The 16,078-nt window shown below is 33.3% G+C and overlaps 1 protein-coding gene across 4 annotated transcripts in view; it reads left to right on the forward strand.

Moving 5' to 3' along the window:
* The window catches only part of FAM21 (Family with sequence similarity 21), a 245,453-nt gene that overhangs the window by 229,186 nt on the left and 189 nt on the right, over positions 1 to 16,078 (forward strand). For all 4 annotated transcript variants that reach the window (XM_068359354.1, XM_068359361.1, XM_068359367.1 and 1 more), the window contains one exon: positions 127 to 16,078. This exon is cut by the window's right edge and continues 189 nt beyond it. In XM_068359354.1, coding sequence (XP_068215455.1) covers positions 127 to 263 — 137 coding nt within the window. In that variant the 3' untranslated portion in view covers positions 264 to 16,078. The remainder of the gene's footprint in view (positions 1 to 126) is intronic.

A 16,078-nucleotide genomic window follows, 5' to 3' on the forward strand; every position in this document is an offset into this window, starting at 1 on the left:
GAGTTTTCTGTCGAGCAACAGAGTTGCAGCTTATATAATCACCGGGTAAGTATATTCAAAAATTTATTTTATTATAAAAATAACATTTTTTTATAAGCTAATTTCTATAAAGTGACTTTATTACAGATGACATCTTCAGATCATCAGGTGTTGATACTAAGCCTCCTTCAAGTTTACAGAAAACAGCACCAATAGTGAAGCCAAAGAGTACCTTAAAACCGTCCAGTGAACCTTTTGAGGATCCTCTTGGGAGTATGAAGTAATCTTTTGTATTTTCGTATGAAGTATATTTGATGTTAAAAAAACTGAAAAGGTGCTAATCAATTCTTCTCTACTCTAGATAATATATTGTTACCTTCCATAGGAACAAAACAGCAGGCTTGTTTTGTTTCAAGAGTTTTACCGGGGAATTATTGTGTTAACAGATACACATGTTGATATACAAAACATTTTGAGTTTCAAAAAGATTACTGCTATCAGTGTATAATCTTATGTCATTCTTTCAAGTACATGTTAAAAGCTTGTTAATTATATAATTTAATTTTCTGTTTTGCCTTGCAATATTGTGTTTCTTTGTTGAGGGCAGAATTGCCTTTAATCTTGCAAAGTGACTAAATAGAGTACAGGCTATGGTTTTAGAACCATGTGTTATTGATCTGTTGTTTTTATAAGAATAACTTTGCCTCATCCCCAAATTATTGAAAATGCTGTTGGCTTTGATATGTGATATTTAATAGGTAATGTCACAAATGCAATATAGCACTTTGGTATAAGAAATAGAACTTGTTAATAGGGCCAAAAGGTCTTAAGTTGCTCCACGGTGATAAGTCTTTATTCCTGAAAGCTGAAGTTTAAAAAAATTCAACCCCTTAAAAAGTTTTTTGCATGTCTTAAAATTTTGCAGATGAACATCTCTTTACTTTATTCTTATCATTCTGTTGTTTTATTCTGATTAGAATTAGTAGCAGACTCAACAACATTCCATTATTGTGTATGTAAGTGAAATTGTTATCTGATTATTTTTAGATCTTAGGAATTAAACCTTCTTGTTAAATCTTGTGGGTCTCCCTTGCATTTTTTATATTGGGAAAAGAAAGCTTCACAATTAGAACTTGATAGTTAAAACTAAACAAATATCAGAGTTCATGTTTATTTTTTTTTTTAGTGAATTAAATGCTAGAAACATTCTAAACAGATTCTATCTTGCTATCTGTTGCAAGAATACTTCTGCATTTTCATGTGGTTATTGGTATCATTATTTATTTTTCTTCAGACCAAGTCTTCAGGGAATTGCATAATTCCTCCTTATGCTTTTCAAGTCTTTATTCAGCATGTGCTTTTATACAAAGAACAGCAAAGCAAAATCTTACTCACATATTCACATTTTATTTTCATCACAACCCCATGAATCATATATGGCTAGACTATATTATTGTCCAAAACATCAGTAATTTTGTCAGTCAGACAGATGAAGGTGGTGATAGTTTCACTATGCATGTGCCCTCTTGATTCTCAGGTATGTGACATCAAATTTCCTCCTTTTTCATGTTCCTACAGTTCCATTAAGAACCTTACTTTTATTACCCTGGTGTTAACTTCACAGATGATTGTTTTTCATACACTTATTAGCAATTTCCTTGTTTCCTTTTCTCATTGGAAGTATTTGATATAGGTCCAATTTAAATCCAGTCATTTTTGCAATGGATATAATAGTGAATTGTGCATTTCTTAGCATTATTCAGCCACTTTTATCATCTGTTGTTCACAGCCATCAGTGATTAATTCTATGGCAGATAAGTTTTAATATTGCTTTAATTGTAGCTATTAATTCCACTGTTTTTTACATTTTTATTTTTTCTATTATTTAGTGTAGCTGTATCAAGGGGATTCTTTATACTATAGTAGGAAGCTTATTAGCTAAAGAGTTAGCTAAAGAGATGCTGCATTACATAGCAAAGCAAGTATATCTTGTTTTGCATGTTTTATTTTTAGGTAATTTTTATAAGTATTTACCTTATGCACTATAGGTGTTTCTGATTAATTTTCTAGCTTTCAGAAGTGAATCTATTATTTCTATTAATAGCACTAATATTTTTTTATTGTATTTATCATTTTGAATTATCATTCTTTTTCCTTGTGCAGTGAGGTTTAGTCATTTGTATGATAATGATGTTTGTTGCTTATGGACAAATCAGCAAGACTCAAACCAAGTCTGACATCATATGTGCTAGAAAGGGGTAACTTGGAAGTTTTTATATGTTCCTGGCTTGTACAAACCCTCAAAGGACTCTGAGACTAAGGCTTTTACCCAACATATTCCATCGTTCTATCTTTGTCTTTTGCTACCAGAAAAGATACAGGACTGGCTGCTCTGTACAAATTGGAGCTTTTCAAACTTTAATCACAATGTCTAGATAATTGAGAATTTGAAAACTACTCTTGCACTTCTTGTTCATACATGTAGTCATTGCAGGCTGTGTTACTTACTGTAGAAGACCTTTCTCATCTTTACTAATCATTGATGATACTGTATTGTCAAGAGACTTAGTCTTCTGAGACTGCTGATAGAATTCAAGCATAATATATTCTTGAAGTTTTGTCTTTTTTACAAAACTGGAAGCTACTAGAGAAAAGGTTTCTAACCTGTTACAATCCTCAGGCACTGGACTGGATCTTAAACGTTGTACGCAAACACTGGTGCACGAAGCATTGTGGCCTTAGAACTAAACAGGGATTTAGGAAGGCTAGTAAATTATTAATGTAATTGTGATGAAATACATTATGCTGATTTTAACAGCTAAAACAGTTTAATTTTATTCATTTTGATATTATGATATTTACAAAAGGAATAAAGATGTGTTCATCAATAATTCTTGCCTGAAAAACCCTGACATGTGGCCATCTCATATTTCTGTGCTTTCATTTTTTTTTTAATTTCAGTTGACTAATCCAATTTGCTTTACGTGGATGAAATTATTTAGTAGATGATCATTTTGATAACCTTCAAGCACACAAAATGCTACTTAGTATCATTGGTTTGGAGATAAAAGATCTAAAATTAAAACTTTTGGATAGGATGAAACCTATATAAAGTCAATCAGCCAAGTCTAGGATTATTTTGTGAAGGATTTTAATAGATTGGTTGATAAATAATTGAGGTGTAACCATTCAAAATGTTGTTATGCAAGTTATCTTTTCAAATATGTCTATAAGCTACCTGACCATAGGGGGATATATTTCAGTGTCACTTGAACCAGTGTTTCACGGTGACTGGCTTCAATTCTTGGGAAAAGGGACCATTAGTCAATTTATATGGTACTTTTTCAATAAGAAAGTTATTTTACCTTATTGTAACAAACTATATATTGGACCTATAAAATAAGAATTGTATGCTCATTTTCTGAAGATGGTAGAGGAAAATCCCCAAATCTACAAAAATATAAAATATCTTACTGATATAAGTCATATCCATGTTAACGAAACTCATATCTACCTGTTGTAAAAAAAAAAATCAAGAGAATTTAGTTTGTGTCCTCAATTTTTGTCATTTGTTCACTAGCCATTCTCAGTAATAAGGACCTTCCTCTCAATCCCTCAAATCTTGCATTTTATACAAAAAGTAATTTCTTGGTTAGTACATAGCCTAAATCCAATAGGATACATGCATAGTGAGATTGCATTCTTCTTCTGCCTGAGAGACAAAAGATTAGTGATCCTACAAGCATTCAGAATCCAAAAGTAGGTATGTACTGTATATAATTCATGGGTTTGAATTGACAAAGAAGAAATTGTGTAATACAATATTATTTTTGTTAATCAAGGTTGATGTGATGCTTGCATTATATGGAGTAATTTGAAAGAGAAGTTTCATCTTGTACCTTGCTTTTTTGCATTTATATGGAAACTTCAATTCTGTGATTTATATAATGCTGTATATAGTTCCTTGTAATCTATAATCAAATTTTAATAATTGTCTTGATTGTGCAGTATGCAGTTTTATGAGATATTGAAATATTAAATAACAGCAAGACGAGGAATTATCATATTGAATAAAAGGAAATTTAAATTTGTAAATAATAATTTGCAAGGAATATAATATACTTTGGCCTCATGGAATGCATAACAGATTCAATAATCAAATTTGTTAATTGTTAAGGTTGCTTTACTGTGATTGTTTCTATATGACTCCCATATGACATTTATGTATTAAGAGCTTAGTTAAATTTTCATAATATACTTTTCACCAAATAGTATTATCTTAATATGAAGCAACATTTGAAAATTTGATTAAAAGAATCCCTGAAACAGTTGCATTATTAAATTATATTTCTATGAACCTCCCCTTGTGTTTGTATTGCTTGTTCTCTAGAAGCTCAGTTTATCAACATTTATCAGTAAAATTTAAAAGATTTCCCATCTATCCTCTCAGTAGACACATCTAGTAAAGTAATGAGACACACTAGGATTTAATGGCAAGAAGCAAAGCAGGAGCTCTATTGTTATTTCAGTCTCTTTTGCATCAATTTAACAAACTGCACAATCTCAAGGCTTCAGATCGTGATATGTTTTAGTGTGTTTTAAGATTTCTTCTGGATTTGTTGGCTATTACTGTACAGGGACAGTATTGAGACTTAAATAACCATTGTGAGGAGTGCAAATGTACTGTTTAATTTGTCAAAAAGTATTTTTCAAGTGCAAAGCACAAATTAAATATGCTTTTGAGTTCAGGTTGAAATTCAGAGATGATTAGGATAGTTGTTAATAGCAGGGATGATGATAATGATGTGTCAGTACCCTTCTCTAACAGCATTTAACCAGCCAAGTTTCGATAGGCATGAGCTTCAAAACTCTCAACTTATTAGCTTGCTTTTTAATCTCAGAAGGTCAGTGAGTCGTCTCTTAAAGGCAGTAATTCTTATCTTACCTGCCCTGTTGCTAAGCCTAACTTAATTATATAAATCTAGTCTAGTGGTAATAGTGTTCCATTCAGTAAGGGTTTTGAATTTTCACTGCTCCCTACGGAGTTGAGATCCTCCAACAAACCTCAAATTCTTTATTTACTTTAGATTCTTGTACTGCTAAACCCTTGCATTCCCATAAACCCAGTCACTCTTTTAGACACCTAGATTGGAAGGCAGAAGTCGGAGTTGGTATTCTGAATCCTAATATCCCTCCACTCACTGAAGTAAGTAGTTTTAAGCAACCTTGCATTTTGTAATTCGGTATTGCCAACAAAATTGTTTAAATAATGTTCTATTATGTTTATTATATAAACCTATTTACATTTTATATATAACTACTATTGGCAACATTGTTTCATATTTAGATGGTGTGGCATATCACTTAATTCCCTTAGCTCCTAATGTTGCTGTTGTTAATGAAGTTTCAGCTAAGTTAATCGGTTGCATCATGTTTTGGTTGGCAGCGTGCTTAGTTCATTTGCAAGCATGGCTATTAGCTCATCCTGGGTTAACTTTAGCTAGTAGTTTTACTACCAAAACAAGTCTTGACACATGCAGAAGCTCCTGTACCAGTAGTAAACAAATAGGAAAGCCTGTAACTAATGTCTCATTTTATCCTATACATGAAGATGAAGAAAACTCAGGAGATCCCAAATTTGATGAAATATCTCCTGTTTAAACATTACATAACCTTATTGCCAAAAATACCTAAATTTTCCGTAGGGAAGTTCTTATGCTGGCTTTTCCTTCAAATATTTCAAGACAAATACTTCCAAGACTATTTATGCCCCTCAGTTCTCCCTTTTTGTAAAGGGTAAAATCTTTAACGGTAGTCTCAAAGCAAGGCTGGTAATTTTTTTTGTTAGTCATTTTGATTTATATAAGACTAATTAGTTACCTAATCTTGTTCTAGATTTTAATTTAATTTTGTGACCTGAGCCCATCATTATTGCTAATAAATGAAAATCTTTGCGGTGGCCTATTGGAAACATCCCTGCCTGGCATTCCTGGATGGGAGATCAAGTCCTGCTCAAAATCAATAGTTGCTTGTAGTGTCTGCAACCTCACCATTCTTGTGATCTAAGGATGGCATTGTTTTGGGGAGCCTATAGGTCTACTTGCCGAGTCATCAGCAGCCATTACCTGGCCCTCCTTGGTCCTAGCTTGGGTGGATAGGGCCTTGGGTGCTGATCATATGCATATATGGTCAGTTTTTAGGATATTGTCCTTTTAGCTTGGGCAATGTCACTCTCCCTTGTTTCTGTCATTTATGAGGACCCTTTAAACCTTTAAATGCAGTTTGAAAACTGGTTACTGTATTATTAATATTATTACTAGCTAAAGTACAAACTTACTTTGAAAAGCAGGATGCTTCAAGTCATAAAGTTCCAACAGGGAATGTAAGGAAAGTGAATAAGGAAATAGATATACTGTATAGGAAAAGTAATGAATAAGAAGTAAAAAGTATTTTATGATTACTAACATTAAAATAGATGCTGTCTGTGGGTAATAAGGTAAAATGTTTTCTTGAAATATTTTCCTTTGCTATTTCTATAAAGAGGGTTATTTCTAGTATTACATACATACATACATATACCAAGGCACTTCCCCCAATTTTGGGGGGTAGCCGACATCAACAAATGAAACAAAACAAAAAAGGGGACCTCTACTCTCTACGTTCCTCCAGCCTAACAAGGGACTCAACCGAGTTCAGCTGGTACTGCTAGAGTGCCACAGCCCACCCTCCCACATTATCCACCACAGATGAAGCTTCATAATGCCGAGTCCTCTACTGCTGCTACTTCCGCGGTCATCTAAGGCATCGGAGGCAGCAGCAGGGCCTACCGGAACTGCGTCACAATCGCTCGCCATTCATTCCTATTTCTGGCACGCTCTCTTGCCTCTCTCACATCTATCATCCTATCACCCAGAGCTTCCTTCACTCCATCCATCCACCCAAACCTTGGCCTTCCTCTTGTACTTCTCCCATCAACTCTTGCATTCATCACCTTCTTTAGAAGACAGCCATTTTCCATTCTCTCAACATGGCCAAACCACCTCAATACATTCATATCCACTCTAGCTGCTAACTCATTTCTTACACCCGTTCTCACTCTCACCACTTCGTTCCTAACCCTATCTACTCGAGATACACCAGCCATACTCCTTAGACACTTCATCTCAAACACATTCAATTTCTGTCTCTCCATCACTTTCATTCCCCACAACTCCGATCCATACATCACAGTTGGTACAATCACTTTCTCATATAGAACTCTTTTTACATTCATGCCCAACCCTCTATTTTTTACTACTCCCTTAACTGCCCCCAACACTTTGCAACCTTCATTCACTCTCTGACGTACATCTGCTTCCACTCCACCATTTGCTGCAACAACAGACCCCAAGTACTTAAACTGACCTTCAGAATTTGATTTTGGAGTATCCAAGGCTGTATCAGCTTTTCTGTGTTCTTTGACTAAGAAAAGTGAAAGGATATATGCATCAATGGTGGGGACAGTCTCTTGAGTTACTAAACATTAATTAATTTCTTACCCTATTCTGGAGCTTTTAGCAGATGTAGAAAAATGTATAAAGTAGTTGCTTAGGTAGATACCAGATCTCCAAAAGATACTTTGAGGTCTTTTTATAGGAAAGTCCAAGTTAACACCTTTGAATCTTTAACCTCCTCATAGTTACTGCCAAGGAATTTCTTTTACCAGCAGTGGTCAGGGTTCCTGTTTTAGTAGAAGTTCCAGAAGAGTTGTCAACCGGACTCAAAGATCTTATTGGAGAACAGTTTGATGGTCCTTCCTGGAGAATTCCAGTAAGAGAAAGACTCAACCATTTCTCTCATGATTGGTGAAACCTCCATCCTGATCTGTCAATCCATGGGTGCTACCTGTTGTCAAAGAAGGTTACCGGATTCCTCTATCTTCAATTCCTCCCTGGTCGAATGAGCCATTTCTGTATTTGAGTTATTTTAAAAATACTGTATAGCTTAAATTTTGCAACAAGTAATTGTGAACAGTCTAGAGAATTATGTGATGAAAGAGGTATTAAACCTTGTTCTTGGGTTTTACAATGTAATTCCTAGTCCCCAAAGCTTCAGGGGGTTGGAGCCCAGTTCTAGATGACTTTGCCATCAACAAGTTTTCAGTTCTCACAAAGTTTACGAAAGAAATGCCATCGACAGTTCCAGGGGGGCAATAAAGAAGAGGATTTGAATGTTTTCAATAGACCTCATATGCATATTTTTACATACTGATTCATCTTCATTTGAGGAAATACCATTGTTTCATCAATAGTCCTAAGGTTTACCAATTCAAGTGCAAATATCACGGTCTCAGGATGGCCCCTTGTGTACGCCAGGAAAATGGCCCCTATCTTATTATGGTTATGATTTCTGAACTAAGAGTTCTTTTATACTTGGACTATATGCTATTTTGGGAAAGGCTTTGAGTTCTACAAGTATGGTTAGTTAGGTGCTGGATCAGTTATCTAGGTTAATTTGAAAATATCACTGCTGGTGCCAACCCGGAGGATTCTGTATTTTGGGATGATAATAGCAAAAGTTCCTTTTCTGGCTCTTCCGTCGTAGGAATGAATTCAGTCCTTTTTTCTTTCATTGCAAAAACTCAAAATGTTGAAGTATACATTGGTTTAGATGTGGATGAGACTACTATGGATTATGGCTTCCTTGGAGAAATTTTTTTCTGTTGGGAGATCCAAAGATAAGGGTTTTCCAATTTCATCTCGATCTACCTCAGAAAATAATACCCAATCTAGACAAAATCTCAATTCCAGTGATGAAAAACCAACTTCAACCGCTATGTTGGTTGAATGATCGCAGGCAGATTGCTCAAGGAGTTTCTTTGGATATAAAAATCCAGACATTTCTCTGTTTGCTGATGCTTCACAGGAGGGTTGGGGAGTAACTCTAGATCATTTGAATCTGTCAACCCTACACATCAGTTGCCAAGAGCTTATAGCAATATTCAAAACTTCAGGACCAGGAATCACTGGTGGTAGGGAAGACTGTGGCCATGTTTTTCAGACAACACAACAGCAGTAGCCTACACCCAGAACTTCTTGTTCCTGATAACGGAGAAATTAAAGAGGAATAAGCCTTCTTCATCAGTTTACTCTGGGAAAATCAATGTCTTAGCAGGTCACCTAAACAGAAAGAGCCAATTGTACCAAACGAATGGAAGCTACATCCATCAGTGTACAGTATATAGAAATTTTTAAAGAGTGGAGTTGCCCATTTGAAGACATGTTTACAACCTCACTGAAGGTGTTTAGTTCACCAGTTCTGGATCCTATAGCATGGAAGGTAAATGCCATGTTACAAGGCTGGTCAAATCTAAATCTTTACACTTTCCCATTGTTTGCCATGTGGAACAAGTTGATATCTGCAAGCAGCAGGATGACTTAATAGCCTGATTTGGCCACAAAAGGAATGGTGCTCAGATATGTGGCCTCTGTTGTTGAATGGCCCAATAATGTTGTCTTGCAAAATTAATCTGATCAAACAACCTGTTTTAAAGGTGATTCATCCAAACCCATCCGTCTACATCTAACCACTTAGAGAATATCCATCGTATTCCCAGAAACATACAGTTTTCACAGCCCTCTAGATTTTCTTTTATAGTTTCTAAAATACAGTCTACCATTTATTTCAAAGACACTGGAATGCTTATTTTAAGTGGTGGCAATCTAAAAAAAGGGTCATTGACTAGAACAAGTAGGATAATATTAGATTTTCAAGTTTTCTTTTTCATAAAAAGAAACATTCAGCTTCAGCCATAGTGATATAGGTCAATGCTTAAATCTATACTCGGCCATCTTGGATTACATATACTGTATGTTTCAGGTATTGTAGCAGATGTATTTAGGCTTTCAGTATTGAAAGGCTCCCTGTAGTCAGAACTATTTTTGATAGTTTGTATGTGGCTTTACAGTACTGTATTTAAAAGAGTTGTCTTTTGAACCATTTAAAAATATTTCATGTATAGATTTCATGGCTAAAACACTTTTCCTATTGACATTGGCTTGAGCTAAACACTTTTTATTGACACTGGCTTTAGCTAAACACTTTTTCTATTGACACTGGCTTGAGCTAAATACTTTTTCTATTGACATTGGCTTGAACTAACACTTCTGTGGACATTGGCTCCAACTAAACACTTGATATTGACATTGGCTTCAGCTAAATACTTTTCCTATTGACATTGGCTTCAGCTAAACACTTTCTACTGACATTGGCTTCAGCTAAACACTTTCTATTGACATTGGCTTCAGCTAAATACTGTCCACAATATCCTACAAGCATTATCTAGTAAAGTAGTCTTTAGGGAGCATTAGATGATTTTGTCTTGTAATCCTTCAAAACAAAAAATCGTTTTAACAGTAAGAGTCGGCCACAATTTTTTCACATCTCCTCTTTGGAAATAGATTTCTTTGTCCATTAAGATCCATTCAGTAATATTTAGAAGGTTCCTAAGAAATAGATCCAAAGATAATAAAAGTCTTGAAAGTTAGGGGTCATGAAATTAATACAGCTACATCTCTCTTTTGCTGCAACCTTTCTAGCTCTTACCAATGTGGTCTTAAATTTTATGAGTTTAGTTGACTGATAATTTTCTTATCTTTTAAAAACTATTTTTAGTTTCATGGTGTTGTATTATATAAGTAGGTAATAAGTGATCAAATATAATTTGGAGACACACTTGATTCCCAGACTTCAAATATCTTTAGAAAAACAATCTTGATTCCCATATTTCAAACTGTATTTTAAGATGGGATATTACCATTAATCTAGACCAGTTGAGTCTCAAATTTTAATTTTTTTTATACTTTTTAATTCTACAAATGATTCTTAACTTTTCATTACTAGTGCCCGATCTTCATCAAAGTTTGGGAGTCAGCAATATGATCATTAAGGGAGGTTTATAAGGATAAGTGGAATTTTAGTAATAACATTTATTTCTATCCTCTCTTGATGTTCATATACATGGCGGCCCTCCTTTCCACTTTGACTTGTGGTGTCAAGAGAACAAGGAATAATTTTGCCTTCAGGACTGAAGTAACAAAGCCCTTTGCATGTCAATGCTTCTCTTCTAGCCATATGGTCTCATTACTTTACTAGAGGCGTGTCATTGAAAGGAAAGATGGGATATTTATTTTTTTCATTTTAAAGGTGACTGTCAATAGACCAAGCTTCTAGAGAAGAAGCTATATGAACACCAGGTGAATTTAGAAATAAAAAATTCTATTATTGAAAATCTGTTTGGATCATTCTACAAGTTGTAGTGGAAATTGTACTTGTATAATTTGTGGCTGTTTGCAGATGATTAAACAGTGCTGTAATTACACACCTAGTACCAGAATATGATTAATTACATGATTTTATTACTTTAAGCTTACTGTTTGGTATATAAATATGTTTCAAATGATAGCTACCTGACTGTGCATCACTTTGATTGAATTTTGTTTTCATATTTTACGTATGATGCAAATTTGTGTGTATTTTATATTTTACAGCCCGAGCGTATTTCAACTGAAAAGGATACTATTGAATTGTGCTTAGCATCTCATACTTGATATTTATTAAAGGGGCTGTTCATTTAAATCTGCAATGAGCTATTTTTTTTTGTTACATCCATGTATCCCTTGCTTTTCAAAATGTATCATTGCTTTGGAAAATATTTTCTTTTTCTAGCCATGTAAAATGAAATCTCTTTGCAAACTTTTAAAGTTACAGTACTACAGTATTTTTAACCATTTCTTACAAAGATATTGCATTACCTAAATTCTTACTCGGATGTTCGAATGGGTTACAAGAACACATCAGTTAATTTGTGATTCCACTGTTTTCAGAATTCTTCTGAATTTTTATTCCTAGTCCAATTTTATGGTTTATTAACTTAAGGGCACACTTTCTTTTTCTCTCTTTCTCTCTCTATCTAGAGAAAAAAAGGTGCTTACATTCCTAATATTTTAAGTACTTTGGACATTACTTTTACTTTCCCATCAGTATTTTATAGTTTATATGCAATACATTAGGTGATTCTATAGCAATTAATCTTTCATATGTTTATATTAACCTGTTATCAGAAAATTACTTAATGATGTTAATTTTAAATGGGTTGATTCTGTATATGATTTTTATGAAAGAATGCAGTATAGTTTAACAGTATGATTCTGAAACATACGAATATCAATATGAAAGTCTCACTCCTCTTTCATCAGTTTAGTTCACAAAAGTGAACTTTGCATGAGATTATCAAGTAATAACTGAAATACAGGTTCCCGAGTTGTTTGGAATATTTCCTGAATTTAAACATTAAGCTGAGTTTTTCTTAAGTGCCTTTTTAGTGTTAAGATATCTGGCTAGATAGGAATAGCTAATCATTTTTAGGAGCCTTGTCACATACTGTATATCTTCAACACTATTGTTATATATAGTATGTACACGTAGTGTTACATTGAGAAAATTTTGAAAGTTTTTGTTATTACTAGATCTTTATTGCAAAATTGCTGATGACTTGTTTTCCTTATTGAGCATGAATTGCTTTATTGTAATTTTTTACATGTGGTCTATATATAAATGGTGCATAAGTAAGACAAATCATCTTGGGTGTGAATTTTCCACTTTTTGTATTGGGATAGATATTTATACAATTCAGTTTTGTCAAATAATGCTGCCAATCAGTTACTGAAAAGCTTCCTTCAAGAATAAGCCAACAAAAACTTTTTGAATTGTTAAGTTTTTATTTTAATCCTGCAAGCAAATCTTGGAGAACTGCGCCAGTATGAAATGTGTACCTTTTTCATGTTTTCACATAGCTGACCAGAAAATTTTTCTACTTTTTCATTTAGTAATGAATATAATTATTCACATATTTGAATGCATTCATTATGTATTTCATTTTTAACATAATTTGGCAATAGATTTACAGTAGACGTTACCATATGGTAATAGCAAAACTCAAAGATTATACACTATAGACAGGGCATATATGGAATATTTACTCTCAAGTGCTTAAAGTACAGTACTAAAGTATGTAGGCACAACGATATCCTAATTGTTAAATTTTTACATTTAGATGATCATATACCTGTAGTGTAATTGTCTTTCAAGGCTTAATGTTCTGTCTTTGTTGTGTTAATAGCAAGTGCACTATTATCATTAGCATAATTCATGGAATCTCGGGGTGATTGTCGTTAATCTTTATTTTTGGTGATTTAGTATAATAAAAGTAGTGCAGTTATCCACTATTATGTGTTGAGATGATAGCTGCCACTATGGATAGATACTTAGGATCTGCAGAGCTGTGATTTGATAGTCCTCAAGATTTTATTTTTGTGATTGGCATAAGTCCATTGTGTACTGTACCCCAAGAACATTGTTGGAGGTGTTTTTACTCATTTTAGTTTATAATATGACAACTCTATCACTCTTTATTGATGGTAACATTTTATTCATTTGGAAAAGTAATTTCCTTTTAGGAGGGGTGAGGTATGGTATTGTTTGATTTGTGCAAATATTTCAAATATATAAGAAAAGGAGGAACCACGACATTTCACAAAATGGAATTCAAACTAAACTTTAGCTTCGTAAAAAAATTATTAATTTTGTGAGATTTTTTTTAATATGTTTAGTGTAATGAAAACTAGAATTTTGCTAAAATTATGCACCTTTGATTTCTAAAGATAAATTTGTGGAAAAAGATAGAGACCCAGTATTCACAGTTATTGCATGACAGATATTGATTTTGTACAGGGTCAATATTATTTTGTGGATATTCAGTTATATTTTCATTTTCAATTATATATACAGTAGTTGCAAAAGATATGGATGATTTTGTTCTGCAGTAAATTCTTGAAAATTATATTTTTAGATTGCTTTATGATGCAATACTTAACCAAAACCAAGGCATGCCTCTGACCATTGCCAGATGGCACATCCTCCTGTGTAATTGTAAGTAAAAAGACTTGAAACTGTCATATATAAAATATATGAGGGATCATTTACAAAAGCATTTTTATTTTATAGTACAGAATAGTGTTGCTCAGCATATATACCCTAGAGAGTATTTCTTTTAGTCTAAGTGCAGATATCTAAAGGTTATGAAATTTAATTGCATATGGTGACTGGATGGAGCAACTGTGTTGGCTATTGGATCTCATTATGACCTATTGTTATTTGTATCAGATGACAAAAAAGTTTTTTTTTAATTATCCGTTTGGTATTTTACAAAGCCGTGATGCCTCAGCCATTAATTTTCATATATTCAGGCATTGATAGAGTTCTTATAAGTACCTGCTGTGTTGTTAGCTCTATATCAAGGTAACAATTATACCTAAATTGCTTGAATTTAAAATCCTGTTTTCTAAAGAATTTGCTGTTAAAGCCTCTTTGTTGAGAGATATATCACATGTTCATACAAGAAAAGCACCATAGCCTTATTATCATTTTGTTGTTGAGGCTTTTCAAACTGCTGTTCCTTTAATAATACTGTATGCTATAATTGATAATTTGACAACATAAATCCATTTAATACAGTGTAGTAATAATTGTTATAATTTGTATAAATTTTATTAGATTTTATATTGTATGGTAAAAGATTAATGTTGGCTTGTTTGCTGAAGGCACACCATTCACCGTCTTATTTTGTGTCTGACAGTCTAGTGCATAAAAAGTAGCTTTTTATATAAGCTCTGTTGTTAAAAAGTCATTTGGCTTATTTTTTTAAGACTACTTTGAGGAAAATGTTCCTTTTACATCTCCGAAACAATATGGTTTGGAATGCATTGCTAATAACTATTTCTTTAGATATCCTGGTTTGTTTCTTTGCATCTCGTTTCATATGATGGTGGAGCTTTTGTTAGTGTTTCATCTCAGCAGCAATGTCTCTTACCCAGTGGAAAAATATTTTCCAGGTAGGGGTTTTAAAGTCTTTTCTATTGTCTATCCTTCTTCTCCAGTTGGCTAACAGACAGCATTGGAGAAGAGGATCCTTGAATTTGTTTTCTCTCTAAGTTTATTACACTGAAGTGCATCCTTTCATGCTATAGTCCAATACAGCCAATGAGAATTGATTTTAAAATCTTTAAGGAATCTGAGTTTTGATTTTCAGTTTTTTCAGTTCATTCTTGTGTCAAGTTCAAAAAAGGTGTCAAGATATTCATGTTAGTCAATGGAAGTTTGAGATATTGAAAACCTTAGATCCCCTTCACAATGAAAGACTAGAATTTGCGAAGGAGTTTCCAAGTCATGCCTTAATTACTCATCCAAAATATTTTACTTACAGCTGAACATGAGCATGCCACTATCAAACATAAGTAGTAAAGACCCACATTACACAATTTATATTGATTGCTCCAGAGCATTGGTATAGGATTTACCACAAGATTATCTAATGAAAAAAATTCTTCACCTAATAATGCTACTGTTTTTACAGCATAATTGCAATATGGTCAGCATTGTAAGATTATTGGAAACCTTCCACAACAGAAATATGTAATTTTGAGTGGCCTAAAGTGCTTTAGAATCACTTCATAATTATTTTTTTCTCTATCACTTTGCCCAATAAGTCAAGTTTTCATTCCACGAATTGTATAAAGATAGTAATGATGTTGAAATATATTGAATTTCTTCATATGTTGGCATTAAGAGAAATAAAAATACTGAAAAATGACAATGGTACAATTGATACACAGTAGCTTCATCAAATATACCTCTTCTTGTCAGTGATTCAGTAGTGTTTCTTAAACACATTCTCTCCAGTAGATGGTAGTCGAGTAATGAAACTGAGGCAGTTTCAACTCATTATTGGATAGCTTTGTTTCTTATCCTAAAAATGCACTACATTGAAGCATTGCAATATAATCCCAGTTTTGCACTGGTCACACCTTACGTATTGATAGGAACGGATAACCCAGATGTCCCAATCATAAAATTTAGATCAATGCTTACAATTGAAATGGTTTTCCCTGATTATTCTCTTCATAAACAACAGTTAAAATCAAGATTAAGAATAACCTGAAAGAAATTTTTAATGATCTGTCATTTATTAGAATAGGATTAATGTCCTTATTGTGAAAAAAAA

Source organism: Palaemon carinicauda, chromosome 2 (assembly GCF_036898095.1).
Source record: "Palaemon carinicauda isolate YSFRI2023 chromosome 2, ASM3689809v2, whole genome shotgun sequence".
Classification (NCBI taxonomy): Eukaryota; Metazoa; Arthropoda; class Malacostraca; order Decapoda; family Palaemonidae; genus Palaemon; species Palaemon carinicauda.